The sequence below is a fragment of the Coturnix japonica genome, chromosome 1 (assembly GCF_054131305.1).
Source record: "Coturnix japonica strain WE chromosome 1, WE-NBRP24, whole genome shotgun sequence".
Lineage (NCBI taxonomy): Eukaryota > Metazoa > Chordata > Aves > Galliformes > Phasianidae > Coturnix > Coturnix japonica.
The window spans coordinates 177,459,530-177,478,035 of NC_140663.1; the positions used below are offsets into that span (position 1 = coordinate 177,459,530).

At 54.8% G+C, this 18,506-nt stretch overlaps 1 protein-coding gene across 1 annotated transcript in view; it reads left to right on the forward strand.

Annotated features, from left to right (window-relative positions):
• ARRB1 (arrestin beta 1) overlaps positions 1-18,506 on the forward strand; it is a 40,524-nt gene that overhangs the window by 14,897 nt on the left and 7,121 nt on the right. The window contains exons 2-15 of the mRNA XM_085536584.1: positions 3,978-4,008; positions 4,513-4,573; positions 5,385-5,429; positions 7,036-7,232; positions 8,801-8,860; positions 8,976-9,043; positions 9,902-10,037; positions 10,889-10,973; positions 11,076-11,148; positions 11,232-11,369; positions 11,453-11,536; positions 13,018-13,041; positions 14,911-14,981; positions 18,301-18,352. Coding sequence (XP_085392710.1) covers positions 3,978-4,008; positions 4,513-4,573; positions 5,385-5,429; positions 7,036-7,232; positions 8,801-8,860; positions 8,976-9,043; positions 9,902-10,037; positions 10,889-10,973; positions 11,076-11,148; positions 11,232-11,369; positions 11,453-11,536; positions 13,018-13,041; positions 14,911-14,981; positions 18,301-18,352 — 1,125 coding nt within the window. The remainder of the gene's footprint in view (positions 1-3,977; positions 4,009-4,512; positions 4,574-5,384; positions 5,430-7,035; positions 7,233-8,800; positions 8,861-8,975; positions 9,044-9,901; positions 10,038-10,888; positions 10,974-11,075; positions 11,149-11,231; positions 11,370-11,452; positions 11,537-13,017; positions 13,042-14,910; positions 14,982-18,300; positions 18,353-18,506) is intronic.

An 18,506-nucleotide genomic window follows, 5' to 3' on the forward strand; every position in this document is an offset into this window, starting at 1 on the left:
TGGGGTCAGGGCTGTGGGGCGGCCCCATAGAGGACAGCTCTCATTGCTATGGGGTCAGGGCTGTGGGGTGGCCCTATATAGGACAGCTCTCATTGCTATGGGGTCAGGGCTGTGGGGCAGCCCTATATAGGACAGCTCTCATTGCTATGGGGTCAGGGCTGTGGGGCGGCCCTATATAGGACAGCACTCATTGCTGTGGGGTCAGGGCTGTGGGGCGGCCCTATGTGCTCTCATTGTGCTCTATGGGGTGGGGCTGCACTTGGGGCTTCTGCACTATGGGGTTTTTGCACCCATAGTACAGGGTTAATGGGGTTCCTGAACCTATAGGGTGGGTTTAATGGGGTTCCTGCTCCCATAGCATGGGGTTAATGGGGTTCCTGTACCCTTAGTATGGGGTTAATGGGGTTCCTCCATCCATAGTGTGAGGTTAATGGGGTTCCTGCACCCATATGGTGGGGCTATGGGGTTCTTCACCCATCATATGGGGTTCCTGCATCCATAGTATGGGGTTAATGGGGTTCCTGCACCCATAGGGTGAGACTGTGGGGTTCCTGTATGCATAGTATAAGGTTAATGGGGTTCCTAAACCCATAGGGTCCGGTTGTGGGGTTCTGTACCCATAGTATGGGATTAATGGGGTTCCTGTGCCCATAGGGTGGGGTTAATGGGGTTCCTGTACCCATAGTATGGGGTTAATGGGGTTCCTGTACCCATAGTATGGGGTTAATGGGGTTCCTGTATCCATAGTATGGGGTTAATGGGGTTCCTGTACCCTTAGTATGGGGTTAATGGGGTTCCTAAACCCATAGGATGGGGCTATAGGGTTTCACACCCATAATATGGGGTTAATGGGGTTCCTAAACCCATAGGGTCAGGCTGTGGGGTTTCACATCTATGCTATGGGGTTCTGTACCCATAGGATGGGACTGTGGGGTGGGGATATAGGTAGATAGGGATATGGGGGTATGGAGATATAGGGACATGGGGGTATGGGGATATAGGGATATAGGGACATTGGGATATAGGGACATGGGGGTGTAGGGATATTGGGGTATGGGTGTATGGGGGATATAGGGGCATTGGGATATAGGGACATGGGAATATAGGGGGATATAGGGACATAGGGGCATGGGGATATAGGGATATAGGGACATTGGGATATAGGGACAGTGGGATATAGGGACATAGAGGGACATTGGGACATAGGGACATAGAGGGACATTGGGACATTGGGATATAGGGACATTGGGATATAGGGATATAGGGACATAGGGGGACATTGGGATATAGGGACAGTGGGATATAGGGACAGTGGGATATAGGGACAGTGGGATATAGGGACATTGGGATATAGGGACAGTGGGATATAGGGACATTGGGATATAGGGACATAGGGACATTGGGATATAGGGACATTGGGATACAGGGACATAGGGATACAGGGACATTGGGACATTGGGATATAGGGATATAGGGACATTGAGATATGGGGACATTGGGATATAGGGATATAGGGACATTGGGATATAGGGACATAGAGGGACATAGGGACATTGGGATATAGGGACATAGGGATATAGGGATATAGGGACATTGGGATATAGGGATATAGGGACATTGGGACATTGGGATATAGGGATATTGGGACATTGGGATATAGGGATATAGGGACATTGGGACATTGGGATATAGGGGGACATTGGGATATAGGGATATAGGGACATTGGGACATTGGGATATAGGGATATTGGGACATTGGGATATAGGGATATAGGGACATTGGGACATTGGGATATAGGGACATTGGGATATAGGGACATAGGGACATTGGGATATAGGGACATTGGGACATTGGGATATAGGGACATTGGGATATAGGGACATAGGGACATTGGGATATAGGGATATAGGGACATTGGGATATAGGGACATTGGGATATAGGGACATTGGGATATAGGGACATAGGGACATTGGGACATTGGGATATAGGGACATTGGGATATAGGGACATTGGGATATAGGGACATTGGAATATAGGGACATTGGGATACAGGGACATCGGGATATAGGGACATTGGGACATTGGGATATAGGGATATAGGGACATTGGGATATAGGGACATTGGGATACAGGGACATTGGGATATAGGGACATTGGGACATTGGGATATGGGGACACAGGGACCTTGCTCAGCTCCTCGCACTTTGCTCAGCTCCTTGCAGGGCCAGACCTTTGTGTTGCATGTTGCACAATGCACAGGAGCTTGCATGGCACCGTGCACAGCACACAGCACCTTGCACAACACCTTGCACAGCACCTTGCACAGCAGGGCTTTGCACCTTGCACAGCACCTTGCACAGCTGGGCTTTGCACAGCACCAGCTCCTTGCACAGCGGGGCCTTTGCATGGCGCCTTGCACAGCACCAGCACTTTGCATGTTGCATAACAGCTTGCTCAGCTCCTTGCACAGCCAAACCTTTGCATGACTCCTTGCACAGCAGGGCATTTGCACAGCTCCTTGCACAGCTCCTTGCACAGCCAGGCCTTTGCACAACTGCTTGCACATCAGGGCCTTTGCATGTTACCTAACACCTTGCTTGGCTCTTTGCACAGCCAGATCATTGCACAGCACCTTGCACAGATCCTTGCACAGTTCCTTGCACAGCACCTTGCACAGCTCCTTGCAAAGCTCCTTGCACAACACCTTGCGCAGCAGGGCCTTTGCATGTTGCATAACAGCTTGCACAGCTCCTTGCACAGCAGCAGCTCCTTGTACAGCACCTTGCACAGCCAGGCCTTTGCACAGCACCTTGCACAACACCAGCACCTTGCACGACAGGGCCTTTGCATGTTGCATAACAGCTTGCACAGCTCCTTGCTCAGCTCCTTGCATAGCACCAGCACCTTGCCCAGCAGGGTTTATGCACAGCTGCTTGCACAGCTCCTTGCATGGCGGGGCCTTTGCATGTTGCACAGCACCTTGCACAGCTCCATGCACATCTCCTTGTACAGCTCCTTGCACAGCCAGGCTTTTGCACAGCACCATCTCCTTGCCCAGCAGGGCTTATGCACAGCTCCTTGCACAACTCCTTGCATGGCGGGGCCTTTGCACGGCACCTTGCACAGCTCCTTGCACAGCCAGGCCATTGCACAGCAGCAGCTCCTTGCACAGCAGGGCCTTTGCTCAGCTCCTTGCTCAGCTCCTTGCACAGCTCCTTGCACTGCCAGGCTTTTGCACAGCACCTTGCACAGCACCAGCCCCTTGCACAACAGCTTGCACAGCTCCTTGCACAGCTCCATGCACAAACACCTTGCACAGCTCCTTGCACAGCAGCAGCTCCTTGCACATCTCCTTGCACAGCACCTTGCCCAGCAGGGTTTATGCACAGCTGCTTGCACAGCTCCTTGCATGGCGGGGCCTTTGCATGGCACCTTGCACAGCTCCATGCACAGCTCCATGCACACTCATGCCACTGCAGAGCACCATCTCCTTGCTCATCTCCTTGCACACCTTGCTCATCTCCTTGCACAACTTGCTGATCTCCTTGCACACCTTGCACAGCTCCTTGCACAGCTCCTTGCTCATCTCCTTGCACACCTTGCACAGCTCCTTGCACAGCTCCTTGCTCAGCTCCTTGCACACCTTGCTCAGCTCCTTGCACACCTTGCTCAGCTCCTTGCACAGCTCCTTGCTCATCTCCTTGCACACCTTGCACAGCTCCTTGCACAGCTCCTTGCTCATCTCCTTGCACACCTTGCTCATCTCCTTGCACACCTTGCACAGCTCCTTGCACAGCTCCTTGCTCATCTCCTTGCACACCTTGCTCAGCTCCTTGCACACCTTGCACAGCTCCTTGCACGGCCACACTCATCGCTATAGCAAAGCTGAGCCCCGTTGCTGCACTCATCCCTGTAGTGAAGCTGCTCCCTGGTGCCCCCCATTAACCTGCCGTCCCCCTTTGCTTCTCATTGCAGAGTGTTCAAGAAAGCCAGCCCCAACGGGAAGGTGAGAACATGGATATTATGGGATGGATGGGATGGATGGGATGGGATATTATGGGGTGGGATATTATGGGATGGGATGGATGGGATATTATGGGATGGATGGGATGGGATGGGATATTATGGGATGGGATGGATGGGATGGGAAGGGATGGGATGGGATGGGATGGGATGGGATATTATGGGATGGGATGGATGGGATGGGATGGGATGGATGGGATGGGATGGGATGGGATATTATGGGATGGGATGGATGGGATGGATGGGATGGATGGGATGGGATGGATGGGATGGGATGGATGGGATGGATGGGATGGATGGGATGGATGGGATGGATGGGATGGGATGGATGGGATTGGATGGATGGGATGGGATGGATGGGATGGGATGGATGGGATGGATGGGATATTATGGGATGGATGGGATGGATGGTGGGGGGGTGACACATGGTGTCCCACTGACCCCCTGCTGTGTCCCACTGACCCCCTGCTGCCCCGTGTCCCCACAGCTCACCGTGTACCTGGGCAAGAGGGACTTTGTGGACCACATCGACGTGGTGGACCCCGTGGGTGAGTGGGGCACGAGGGGACGAGCAGCAGCTTGGGGGGCAGAGCCCACCCCATGTTGTGTCCCCAACCCCACTGTCACATCCCCAACCTTATGCCACGTCCCCAACCCCATATTGTGTCCCAAGCCCCTGTATCGTGTCCCCAACCCTATGACTTGTCCCTAACCCCAATGCCCTGTCCCCAACCCTGTACCATATCCCCGACCCTCATGCCATATACCCAACCCCAGTGCTGTGTCCCCAACCCTCATGTCACATCCCCAAACTCAGTGTCCTGTCCCCAACCCCTGTCCCATGTCCCCAACCCCATATTGTGTCCCCAACCTGTCCCATGTCCCCAACCCTATGACTTGTCCCCAACCCCAATGCCATGTCCCAAACCCTATGCCATGTCCCCAACCTTCATGCCATATACCCAACCCCATTCTGTGTCCCAAACCCCAGTGCCACGTCCCCAACCCTATGCTGTGTCCCTAACCCCAATGCCGTGTCCCCAACCCTATAACTTGTCCCTAACCCCAATGCGGTGTCCCTAACCCCAATGCCATGTCCCCAACCCCAATGCCATGTCCCCAACCCCAATGCCGTGTCCCCAACCCCAATGCCGTGTCCCCAACCCCAATGCCGTGTCCCCAACCCCAATGCCATGTCCCTAACCCCAATGCCGTGTCCCCAACCCCAATGCCGTGTCCCCAACCCCAATGCCGTGTCCCCAACCCTATAACTTGTCCCTAACCCCAATGCCATGTCCCCACCCCCATATTGTCCCCCCCCCTGCCATGTCCCCGACGCGCTGTGCTCTTCCCCTACAGACGGCGTGGTGCTGGTGGACCCCGAGTACCTGAAGGAGAGGAAAGGTACCGGCCCCGTCACGGCGTCCCTGACGCTGGGGACACGGGGTGGCACCGGGGGCTCTGCTGGGCCCTTCACATGAGGGTTTGGGGTGCCCAGGGCTGTGTCCCCATCCCCATGACACACTGTCACCATGTCCCTGTGTCACACTGTCCCCATGCCATATTGTCACCATGTCTGTGTGTCACCATGTCACTGTGTCACCCTGTCCCATGCCATATTGTCCCCATGTCCCTGTGTCCCCATGTCCCTTGTCACCCTGTCCCCTTGTCACCCTGTCCCCTTGTCACCCTGTCCCCATGCCATATTGTCCCCATGCCATATTATCCCCATGCCATATTGTCCCCATATCCCCATGCCATATTGTCCCCATGCCATATTATTGTCCCCATGTCCCTCTGTCCCCATGTCCCTTGTCACCCTGTCCCCATATCCCCATGCCATATTGTCCCCATGTCCCCATGTCCCCATATCCCCATGCCATATTGTCCCCATGCCATATTGTCCCCATGTCCCCATGCCATATTGTCCCCATGCCATATTGTCCCCATGCCATATTGTCCCCATGTCCCCATGCCATATTATCCCCATGCCATATTGTCCCCATGTCCCCATGCCATATTATCCCCATGCCATATTGTCCCCATGCCATATTATCCCCATGCCATATTGTCCCCATGTCCCCATGCCATATTGTCCCCATGCCATATTGTCCCCATGTCCCCATGTCCCTATGTCCCCATGTCCCCATGCCATATTGTCCTTATGTCCCCATGCCATATTGTCCCCATGCCATATTATCCCCATGTCCCCATGCCATATTGTCCTTATGTCCCCATGCCATATTATCCCCATGCCATATTGTCCCCATGCCATATTATCCCCATGCCATATTGTCCCCATGTCCCTGTGTCCCCATATCCCCATGCCATATTGTCCCCATGTCCCATATCGTCCCCATGTCCCCATGCCATATTGTCCCCATGTCCCCATGTCCCCATGTCCCCATGCCATATTATCCCCATGCCATATTATCCCCATATCCCCATGCCATATTGTCCCCATTCCATATTGTCCCCATATCCCCATGCCATATTGTCCCCATGCCATATTGTCCCCATGCCATATTGTCCCCATGCCATATTATCCCCATATCCCCATGCCATATTGTCCCCATGCCATATTATCCCCATGCCATATTGTCCCCATATCCCCATGCCATATTATCCCCATGCCATATTATCCCCATGCCATATTGTCCCCATGTCCCCATGCCATATTGTCCCCATGCCATATTGTCCCCATGCCATATTATCCCCATGCCATATTGTCCCCATGCCATATTGTCCTTATGTCCCCATGCCATATTGTCCCCATGCCATATTATCCCCATGCCATATTGTCCCCATGCCATATTATCCCCATGCCATATTGTCCCCATATCCCCATGCCATATTGTCCCCATGCCATATTGTCCTTATGTCCCCATGCCATATTGTCCCCATGCCATATTGTCCCCATATCCCCATGCCATATTATCCCCATGCCATATTGTCCCCATGCCATATTATCCCCATGCCATATTGCACCCATGTCCCTGTATCCCCGCAGTGTTTGTCACCCTGACGTGTGCGTTCCGCTACGGCCGCGAGGACCTGGACGTTCTGGGGCTGACGTTCCGCAAGGATCTGTTTGTGGCCAACGCTCAGGCGTTTCCCCCCGTGCCCGAGGACAGGAAGCCCCTGACCCGCCTGCAGGAGCGGCTCATCAAGAAGCTGGGAGAGCACGCGTACCCCTTCACCTTCGAGGTGGGACATGGGGGCACTGCTGGGGGGTTCAGCATCATTTGGGTTCATTATCGCTTTGGGTTCAGCATCACTTTGGGTTCATTATCACTTTGGGTTCATTATCACTTTGGGTTCAGCATCACTTTGGGTTCATTATCACTTTGGGTTCATTATCACTTTGGGTTCATTATCACTTTGGGTTCAGCATCACTTTGGGTTCAGCATCACTTTGGGTTCATTATCCCTTTGGGTTCATTATCACTTTGGGTTCAGCATCACTTTGGGTTCATTATCGCTTTGGGTTCATTATCGCTTTGGGTTCATTATCACTTTGGGTTCAGCATCACTTTGGGTTCATTATCGCTTTGGGTTCAGCATCACTTTGGGTTCATTATCCCTTTGGGTTCATTATCACTTTGGGTTCAGCATCACTTTGGGTTCATTATCGCTTTGGGTTCATTATCACTTTGGGTTCATTATCGCTTTGGGTTCATTATCACTTTGGGTTCATTATCACTTTGGGTTCATTATCACTTTGGGTTCATTATCACTTTGGGTTCATTATCACTTTGGGTTCATTATCACTTTGGGTTCATTATCACGTTGGGTTCATTATCACTTTGGGTTCATTATCACTTTGGGTTCAGCATCACTTTGGGTTCAGCATCACTTTGGGTTCAGCATCACTTTGGGTTCATTATCACTTTGGGTTCATTATCACTTTGGGTTCATTATCACTTTGGGTTCAGCATCACTTTGGGTTCAGCATCACTTTGGGTTCAGCATCACTTTGGGTTCAGCATCACTTTGGGTTCTGCCCCACATTGAGGTTCAACATCCCCCTTGGATCCATCCTTTTTAGGGTCGGGGGATGCAATTTCCCCCTTTGGGGCTCAGGGCCTTTCGGGATCCACCCCATCTATTGGGTCTGGGGGGCTGCATTGCTGCAGGATCAATGCATGCAGTGTGGTGCTCTGCAGGTCCCTGTGGTGTCAGTGCCTCCATGGAGGCGGTTCCTCCTCTGCACACTTTAATTGCTGTGCTAATTGCTTGCATTCTAATTGCTTGCATTCTAATTGCTCCCATTCATTGCAGCACCCATCCAGGTGCAGAAACGCTGCCAAGGGCTGAGGGGGGGATTGGGTCGAATTGAGGAGTAAAACCCCCCATTGAGGGGCAGCTCAGGGCACACGGTGCCATTTTCCAGCCCTGAGCTGCTCTAAACCCCGCGGGCTCAGCGGGATCTTAACAGGCAAAACAGCCTTAATTCCTCCAAATCCCCCGGATTAAAGCCCCAAAACTCCTAAATACCCCCCAAAAGCTGCATTAGTGCAGTGCATGACCCCCAGCCCCCCAGCCCACGGTGCTGAGCCATGGCCTAATAGGAACAGGCTGCATGCGATGGGTCCCCATTACAGGGGGCTGGGGGGGTTTTGGGTTGGGGTTTGGGGTTTGGGGTTGGGGTTGGGGTTTGGGGTTTGGGGTTGGGGTTGGGGTTTGGGGTTGGGGTTGGGGTTGGGGTTGGGGTTGGGGTTTGGGGTTGGGGTTGGGGTTTGGGTCCCCGCTGCTGACTCCATTTTGTGCTGCAGATCCCCCCCAACCTGCCCTGCTCCGTCACGCTGCAACCCGGCCCCGAGGACACAGGGAAGGTAAGGAGCGACGCTGCGTCCTCACCTCACCCCGCTCCATATCCCAGGGATGGGATGGGAACCCAACGGGTCCCGTGTGGCTTTTGGGACCCACAACCTCCTCCCCACTGTCCAGGCGTGCGGTGTGGACTATGAGGTCAAAGCTTTCTGCGCCGAGAACCTGGAGGAGAAAATCCATAAGAGGTAAAGGGAGAGGTGGGCTGGGATGGGACGGGGTGGGGGAGTGCTATGGGGTGGGGAAGGGGTGGGGGTGTCCTATGGGGTTGGGTTAGGATGGAGATATTGTCCAAGATGGAATGGGGTTGGGGATGTGCTGTAGGGTTGGGATGGAGGTGTCCTATGGGGTGGGATGGGGATGGTGATGTGCTGTAGGGTTGGGATGGAGGTGTCCTATGGGGTGAGATGGGGATGTGCTGTAGGGTTGGGATGGAGGTGTCCTTTGGGGTGGGACATGGGGATGTGCTGTAGGGTTGGGATGGGATGGAGGTGTCCTATGGGGTGGGACAGGGATGGGGATGTGCTGTAGGGTTGGGATGGAGGTGTCCTATGGGGTGGGACATGGGGATGTGCTGTAGGGTTCGGATGGGATGGAGGTGTCCTTTGGGATGGGACATGGTGATGTGCTGTAGGGTTGGGATGGAGGTGTCCTTTGGGATGGGATGGGGATGTGCTGTAGGGTTGGGATGGAGGTGTCCTTTGGGGTTGGACATGGTGATGTGCTGTAGGGTTGGGATGGAGGTGTCCTATGGGGTGGGACAGGGATGGTGATGTGCTGTAGGGTTGGGATGGGATGGAGGTGTCCTATGGGATGGGACGGGGATGGTGATGGGCTGTAGGGTTGGGATGGAGGTGTCCTATGGGGTGGGACGGGGATGGTGATGTGCTGTAGGGTTGGGATGGAGGTGTCCTATGGGGTGGGACAGGGATGGGGATGTGCTGTAGGGTTGGAATGGGATGGAGCTGTGGGGCAGAGCTGTGGGCAGAGCTGTGGGGCAGAGCTGTGGGGCAGAGCAGCAGACAGTCCCCTCATTGTCCCTACAGGAACTCTGTTCGCTTGGTCATCCGTAAAGTGCAGTACGCCCCGGAGCGCCCCGGCCCCCAACCCATGGCAGAGACCACCAGGCAGTTCCTCATGTCCGACAAACCGCTGCACCTGGAGGCGTCTCTGGACAAGGAGGTGGGGATGGGGCTGGAAGGGGGCAGGGATGGGGGATGAAAGGGGGCAGGGATGGGGGCTGGAAGGAGATGGGGATGGGGGCTCAAAAAGAGCCGGGGATGGGGGCTGGAAGGCGGAGGGGATGGGGGCAGATGTCAGTGGTTCGTCGATGGTTGGTCAGTGGTTGGTCAGTGGTTGGTCAGTGGTTGGTCAGTGGTTGGTCAGTGGTTGGTCAATGGTTGGTCAGTGGTTGGTCAGTGGTTGGTCAATGGTTGGTCAGTGGTTGGTCAGTGGTTGGTCAGTGGTTGGTCAATGGTTGGTCAGTGGTTGGTCAATGGTTGGTCAGTGGTTGGTCAGTGGTTGGTCAATGGTTGGTCAGTGGTTGGTCAATGGTTGGTCAGTGGTTGGTCAATGGTTGGTCAATGGCTGGTCAGTGGTTGGTCAGTGGTTGGTCAATGGTTGGTCAGTGGTTGGTCAGTGGTTGGTCAGTGGTTGGTCAGTGGTTGGTCAGTGGTTGGTCAATGGTTGGTCAATGGTTGGTCACTGGTTGGTCAGTGGTTGGTCAGTGGTTGGTCAGTGGTTGGTCAGTGGTTGGTCAGTGGTTGGTCAATGGTTGGTCAATGGTTGGTCAGTGGTTGGTCAATGGTTGGTCAATGGTTGGTCAGTGGTTGGTCAGTGGTTTGTTAATGGTTGGTCAGTGGTTGGTCAGTGGTTGGTCAGTGGTTCGTTAATGGTTGGTCATTGGTTGGTCAGTGGTTGGTCAGTGGTTGACCTCACAGGGGTCTTGCAGGGTTCTTGAAGCTGCTTTTGGGGTGGTGGGTTGGACTGAATGACCCCTGGGGTCCCTCCCAACCCTGCACGTTCTCCCGCAGATCTACTACCACGGGGAACCCATCAGCGTCAACGTCCACGTCACCAACAACACCAACAAGACGGTGAAGAAGATCAAGATCTCAGGTGAGGATGGCGACCTCCCCCCCTCCCCCAGCCCCATTCCCCGCCCCATTGGGGTCCCCTCTCTGACCCCCCCCCCTCCCTTTGCTCTCCATGTTCCCCCAGTGCGCCAATACGCCGACATCTGCCTCTTCAACACGGCCCAGTACAAGTGTCCCGTGGCCGTGGAAGACGCCGAGTGAGTGCCCAGCCCTGGGGTCCCTGCTGCCCCACGAGGTGCTTTGGGGTCCCCATGGGATGACACCCCGCTCTTGTCCCCAGCGACATGGTGGCTCCCAGCTCAACGTTCTGCAAAGTCTACACCCTGACCCCGTTCCTCGCCAACAATCGGGAGAAGCGCGGGCTGGCGCTGGACGGGAAGCTGAAGCACGAGGACACCAACCTGGCCTCCAGCACGCTGTGAGACGCGCCCTGTGCCCCCTCCCGCCCCAGCGCCACCCCGGGGTGGTGACGCTCATCCCTGTCCCGTGTCCCACCCGCAGGCTGAGGGACGGGGCCAACAAGGAGATCCTGGGCATCATCGTGTCCTACAAGGTGAAGGTGAAGCTGGTGGTGTCGCGAGGAGGGTGAGTGGTGGGCACCTCGCGGGGGGGTGCAGCCCCTCTTTGCTTTGTGCTGAGCTTGAGATCAGCCTCGGTTTGACAGTGTGGGGTGGGACATTCCAACTGCATTGGGGATGGGATGGGATGGGATGGGATGGATGGGATGGATGGGATGGGATGGGATGGGGATGGCATTGGGATGGGATGGGGATGGGATGGGGATGGCATTGGGATGGGATGGGATGGGATGGGATGGGGATGGGATGGGATGGGATGGGGATGGGATGGGGATGGGATGGGGATGGGATGGGATGGGATGGGATGGGATGGGATGGGATGGGATGGGGATGGGATGGGATGGGATGGGGATGGGATGGGATGGGATGGGGATGGGATGGGGATGGGATGGGGATGGGATGGGATGGGATGGGATGGGATGGGATGGGATGGGGATGGGATGGGATGGGATGGGATGGGGATGGGGATGGGATGGGATGGGGATGGGATGGGATGGGGATGGGATGGGATGGGATGGGTTGGGATGGGATGGGATGGGGATGGGATGGGATGGGATGGGGATGGGGATGGGATGGGATGGGATGGGATGGGGATGGGATGGGATGGGATGGGATGGGGATGGGATGGGATGGGATGGGGATGGGATGGGATGGGATGGGATGGGGATGGGATGGGATGGGATGGGATGGGTTGGGATGGGATGGGGTGGCATTGGGATGGGATGGGATGGGATGGGATGGGATGGGGATGGGATGGGATGGGATGGGATGGGATGGGATGGGATGGAGATGGGATGGGATGGAGATGTCATTGGGATGGGATGGGATGGGATGGGATGGAGATGGGATGGGATGGAGATGGGATGGCATTGGGATGGGATGGGATGGGATGGGGATGGGATGGGGATGGGATGGGATGGGATGGGATGGGATGGGATGGGATGGGGATGGCATTGGGATGGGATGGGGATGGGATGGGTTGGGATGGGATGGGGTGGCATTGGGATGGGATGGGATGGGATGGAGATGGGGATGGGATGGGATGGAGATGACATTGGGATGGGATGAGGATGGGGATGGCATTGGGATGGGGATGGCATTGGGTTGGGATGGAGATGGCATTGGGATGGGATGGGATGGGATGGCACTGGGATGGGATGGGGATGGCATTGGGGTGGGGATGGGATGGGATGGGATGGAGATGGGATGGGATGGATGGGATGGGATGGGATGGGATGGATGGGATGGGATGGATGGAATGGGATGGGATGGATGGGATGGGATGGGATGGGGGTGGCATTGGGATAGGATTGGAATGGCATTGGGATGGGTTGGGGTGGCATTGGGATGGGTTGGGGCTGTGGCCATCTCTCCCAGTGGCACCATCGCCCATCACCACAGTCCCCTTATCCCCCACGTGTGCTGGAGGGCTGGGCACATGGTTGAGTTCAATGACTAATGAATTAATTCTCTCCTTTCCCCCTGCAGCCTGTTGGGAGACCTGGCCTCCAGGTAACTCCTCCCCATTGCCCCCCAGTGTCCCCCATGGGAGGGTTTATGGTGGGGGGGGGCTGCAATGTGCCCCACCACCCACCCCACCCCCATGGAGGGATTCCAGCCCCAGCTTCTTCCCCACATTCATCCCCTTCCTCGTGCCCCCCATGGAGGGGTTATGGGGGGGGGGGGTCCCATAGCACTGAGCCCACCCCATAGGGCAGGGTATATACTATATATATATACTGGATCTATACTGAACCCACCCCATAGGGCTATATTAATACTGAGCCCACCCCATAGAGCTGGATCTATATTGAGCCCACCCCATAGGGCAGGATCTATACTATATATATATACTGGATCTATACTGAGCCCACCCCATAGGACTATATCTATACTATATATATATACTGGATCTATACTGAGCCCACCCCATAGGACTATATCTATACTATATATATATACTGGATCTATACTGAGCATACCCCATAGGGCTGGATCTATACTATATTTATATACTGGATCTATACTGAGCCCATCCCATAGGGCCGGATCTGTACTATATATATATACTGGATCTATACTGGAGCCCATCCCATAGGGCAGGGTCTGTTCTGAGCCCACCCCATAGGACTATATCTATACTATATATATACTGGATCTATACTGAGCCCACCCCATAGGACTATATCTATACTATATACATACTGGATCTATACTGAGCCCACCCCATAGGGCAGGATCTATACTATATATATACTGGGTCTATACTGAGCCCACCCCATAGAGCTGGATCTATACTGGAGCCCACCCCATAGGGCTGGATCTATACTATATTTATATACTGGATCTATATTGAGCCCACCCCATAGAGCTGGATCTATACTGGAGCCCACCCCATAGGGCTGGATCTATATTATATATATATATACTGGATCTATACTGAGCCCACCCCATAGGGCTATATTAATACTGAGCCCACCCCATAGGGCAGGATCTATACTATATATATATACTGGATCTATACTGAGCCCACCCCATAGAGCAGCATCTATACTGAGCCCACCCCATAGGAACTGGGTCTATACTATATATATATACTGAGTCTATACTGAGCCCACCCCATAGGGCTGGATCTATACTGAGCCCACCCCATAGGGCTGGATCTATACTATATATATATACTGGATCTATACTGAGCCCACCCCATAGGGCTGGATCTATACTATATATATATACTGGATCTATACTGAGCCTACCCCATAGGACAGGATCAGCACCGAGCCCACCCCATAGGGCAGGATCTATACTATATATATACTGGGTCTATACTGGAGCCCACCCCATAGGACTATATCTATACTATATATATAATGGATATATACTGAGCCCACCCCATAGGGCAGGGTCTATACTATATATATACTGGATCTATACTGAGCATACCCCATAGGGCAGGATCTATACTATATATATACTGGGTCTATACTGAGCCCACCCCATAGAGCTGGATCTATATTGAGCCCACCCCATAGGGCTGGATCAGCACTGAGCCCACCCCATAGAGATGGATCTATACTGGAGCCCACCCCATAGGGCAGGGTATATACTGAGCCCACCCTATAGGGCAGGATCAGCACTGAGCCCACCCCATAGGGCAGGGTCTATACTATATATATATACTGGATCTATACTGGAGCCCACCCCATAGGGCTATATCTATACTATATATATACTGGATCTATACTGAGCTCACCCCATAGGTCTGGATCTATACTATATATATACTGGATCTATACTATATATATATATATTGTATCTATACTCTATATCTATACTGGATCTATACTCTATACCTATATTGGGTCTGTGCTCTGTGTGCAGTGACGTTGCGGTGGAGCTGCCCTTCACTTTGATGCACCCCAAACCCCGAGAGGAGCCGACGCACCGTGATGGTGAGTGACCCCATAACTGCAATGGGACCCACAACCCCCCATAACTGCAATGGGGACCCCACAATACAACCCCCCATAACTGCAATGGGGACCCACAACACGACCCCCATAACTGCAATGGGGACCCCAAAACACGACCCCCCATAACTGCAATGGGGACCCACAGCACAACCCCCATAACTGCAATGGGGACCCCACAATACAACCCCATAACTGCAATGGGGACCCCACAATACAACCCCATAACTGCAATGGGGACCCCACAACACAACCCCCCATAACTGCAATGGGGACCCACAACACAACCCCCCCATAACTGCAATGGGGACCCACAGCACCACCCCCCATAACTGCAATGGGGACCCACAACATGATCCCCCATAACTGCAATGGGGACCCACAGCACAACCCCCCCATAACTGCAATGGGGACCCACAACACGACCCCCCATAACTGCAATGGGGACCCACAGCACAACCCCCCATAACTGCAATGGGGACCCCACAGCACAACCCCCCATAACTGCAATGGGGACCCACAACACAACCCCCCATAACTGCAATGGGGACCCCACAACACAACCCCCCATAACTGCAATGGGGACCCCACAGCACAACCCCCCATAACTGCAATGGGACCCACAGCACAACCCCCCCATAACTGCAATGGGGACCCACAGCACGACCCCCATAACTGCAATGGGACCCACAGCACGACCCCCATAACTGCAATGGGGACCCCACAACACGACCCCCCATAACTGCAATGGGGACCCCACAACACAACCCCCCATAACTGCAATGGGGACCCCACAACACGACCCCCCCATGGCTGCAATGGGGACCCCACAACACAACCCCCCATAACTGCAATGGGGACCCACAGCACAACCCCCATAACTGCAATGGGGACCCACAACACAACCCCCCCATAACTGCAATGGGGACCCACAACACGACCCCCCATAACTGCAATGGGGACCCACAGCACAACCCCCCATAACTGCAATGGGGACCCCACAACACAACCCCCCATAACTGCAATGGGGACCCCACAACACAACCCCCCATAACTGCAATGGGGACCCCACAACACAACCCCCATAACTGCAATGGGGACCCCACAACACAACCCCCATAACTGCAATGGGGACCCACAGCACAACGCCCCATAACTGCAATGGGGACCCACAATACGACCCCCCATAACTGCAATGGGGACCCACAACACAACCCCCCATAACTGCAATGGGGACCCCACAACACGACCCCCCCATGGCTGCAATGGGGACCCACAACACAACACCCCATAACTGCAATGGGGACCCCACAACACGACCCCCCATAACTGCAATGGGGACCCACAACACAACCCCCCATAACTGCAATGGGGACCCCACAACACAACCCCCCATAACTGCAATGGGGACCCACAACACAACCCCCCATAACTGCAATGGGGACCCACAGCACGACCCCCCTATGGCTGCAATGGGGACCCCACAACACAAACCCCCCATAACTGCAATGGGGACCCCACAACACGACCCCCCATAACTGCAATGGGGACCCACAACACGACCCCCCATAACTGCAATGGGGACCCCACAACAAAACCCCCCCATAACTGCAATGGGGACCCACAGCACAACCCCCCATAACTGCAATGGGGACCCCACAGCACAACCCCCCATAACTGCAATGGGGACCCCACAACACAACCCCCATAACTGCAATGGGGACCCACAGCACAACCCCCCATAACTGCAATGGGGACCCACAGCACAACCCCCCATAACTGCAATGGGGACCCACAGCACAACACCCCATAACTGCAATGGGGACCCACAACACAACCCCCATAACTGCAATGGGGACCCACAACACAACGCCCCATAACTGCAATGGGGACCCCACAACATGCCCCCCCCATAACTGCAATGGGGACCCACAGCACAACGCCCCATAACTGCAATGGGGACCCCACAACACAACCCCCATAACTGCAATGGGGACCCCACAACACGACCCCCATAACTGCAATGGGGACCCACAGCACGACCCCCATAACTGCAATGGGGACCCACAGCACAACCCCCATAACTGCAATGGGGACCCACAGCACAACCCCCCCATAACTGCAATGGGGACCCACAGCACGACCCCCCCATAACTGCAATGGGGACCCACAGCACGACCCCCCCATAACTGCAATGGGGACCCACAACACAACCCCCCATAACTGCAATGGGGACCCACAGCACGACCCCCCCATAACTGCAATGGGGACCCACAACACAACCCCCATAACTGCAATGGGGACCCACAGCACAACACCCCATAACTGCAATGGGGACCCACAGCACAACACCCCATAACTGCAATGGGGACCCACAATACAACCCCCCCATAACTGCAATGGGGACCCACAGCACGACCCCCCATAACTGCAATGGGGACCCCACAACACAACCCCATAACTGCAATGGGGACCCACAGCACAACGCCCCATAACTGCAATGGGGACCCCACAACACAACCCCCATAACTGCAATGGGGACCCCACAACACGACCCCCATAACTGCAATGGGGACCCACAGCACGACCCCCATAACTGCAATGGGGACCCCACAGCACAACCCCCATAACTGCAATGGGGACCCACAGCACAACCCCCCCATGGCTGCAATGGGGACCCACAGCACAACCCCCCATAACTGCAATGGGGACCCACAACACAACCCCCCATAACTGCAATGGGGACCCCACAACACGACCCCCCATAACTGCAATGGGGACCCACAACACAACCCCCCATAACTGCAATGGGGACCCACAGCACAACCCCCCATAACTGCAATGGGGACCCACAGCACGACCCCCCATAACTGCAATGGGGACCCACAGCACAACCCCCCATAACTGCAATGGGGACCCACAACACAACCCCATAACTGCAATGGGGACCCACAGCACAACGCCCCCATGGCTGCAATGGGGACCCACAGCACGACCCCCCCATAACTGCAATGGGGACCCACAATACAACACCCCATAACTGCAATGGGGACCCACAACACAACCCCCATAACTGCAATGGGGACCCACAATACAACCCCCCATGGCTGCAATGGGGACCCACAACACAACCCCCATAACTGCAATGGGGACCCACAATACAACCCCCCCCTGGCTGCAATGGGGACCCACAGCACGACCCCCCATGGCAGCAATGGGGACCCCACAACAAGACCCCCCCTGGACCCCCCATATCCCCCATAAACCCCCAGCCCATCTATAACTCCATCCTTCTATTCAGTTCCAGAGAACGAAGCTCCCATAGACACGAACCTGATAGAGCTCGACACAAAGTAAGACCCCCCCCCTCACCCCATTACCCTGCCCCATAGCTCCATCCCACCCCATAGCTCCATCCCCACCCCATAGCTCCATCCCCACCCCATAGCTCCATCCCCACCCCATAGCTCCATCCCCACCCATAGCTCCATCCCCGCCCCATAGCTC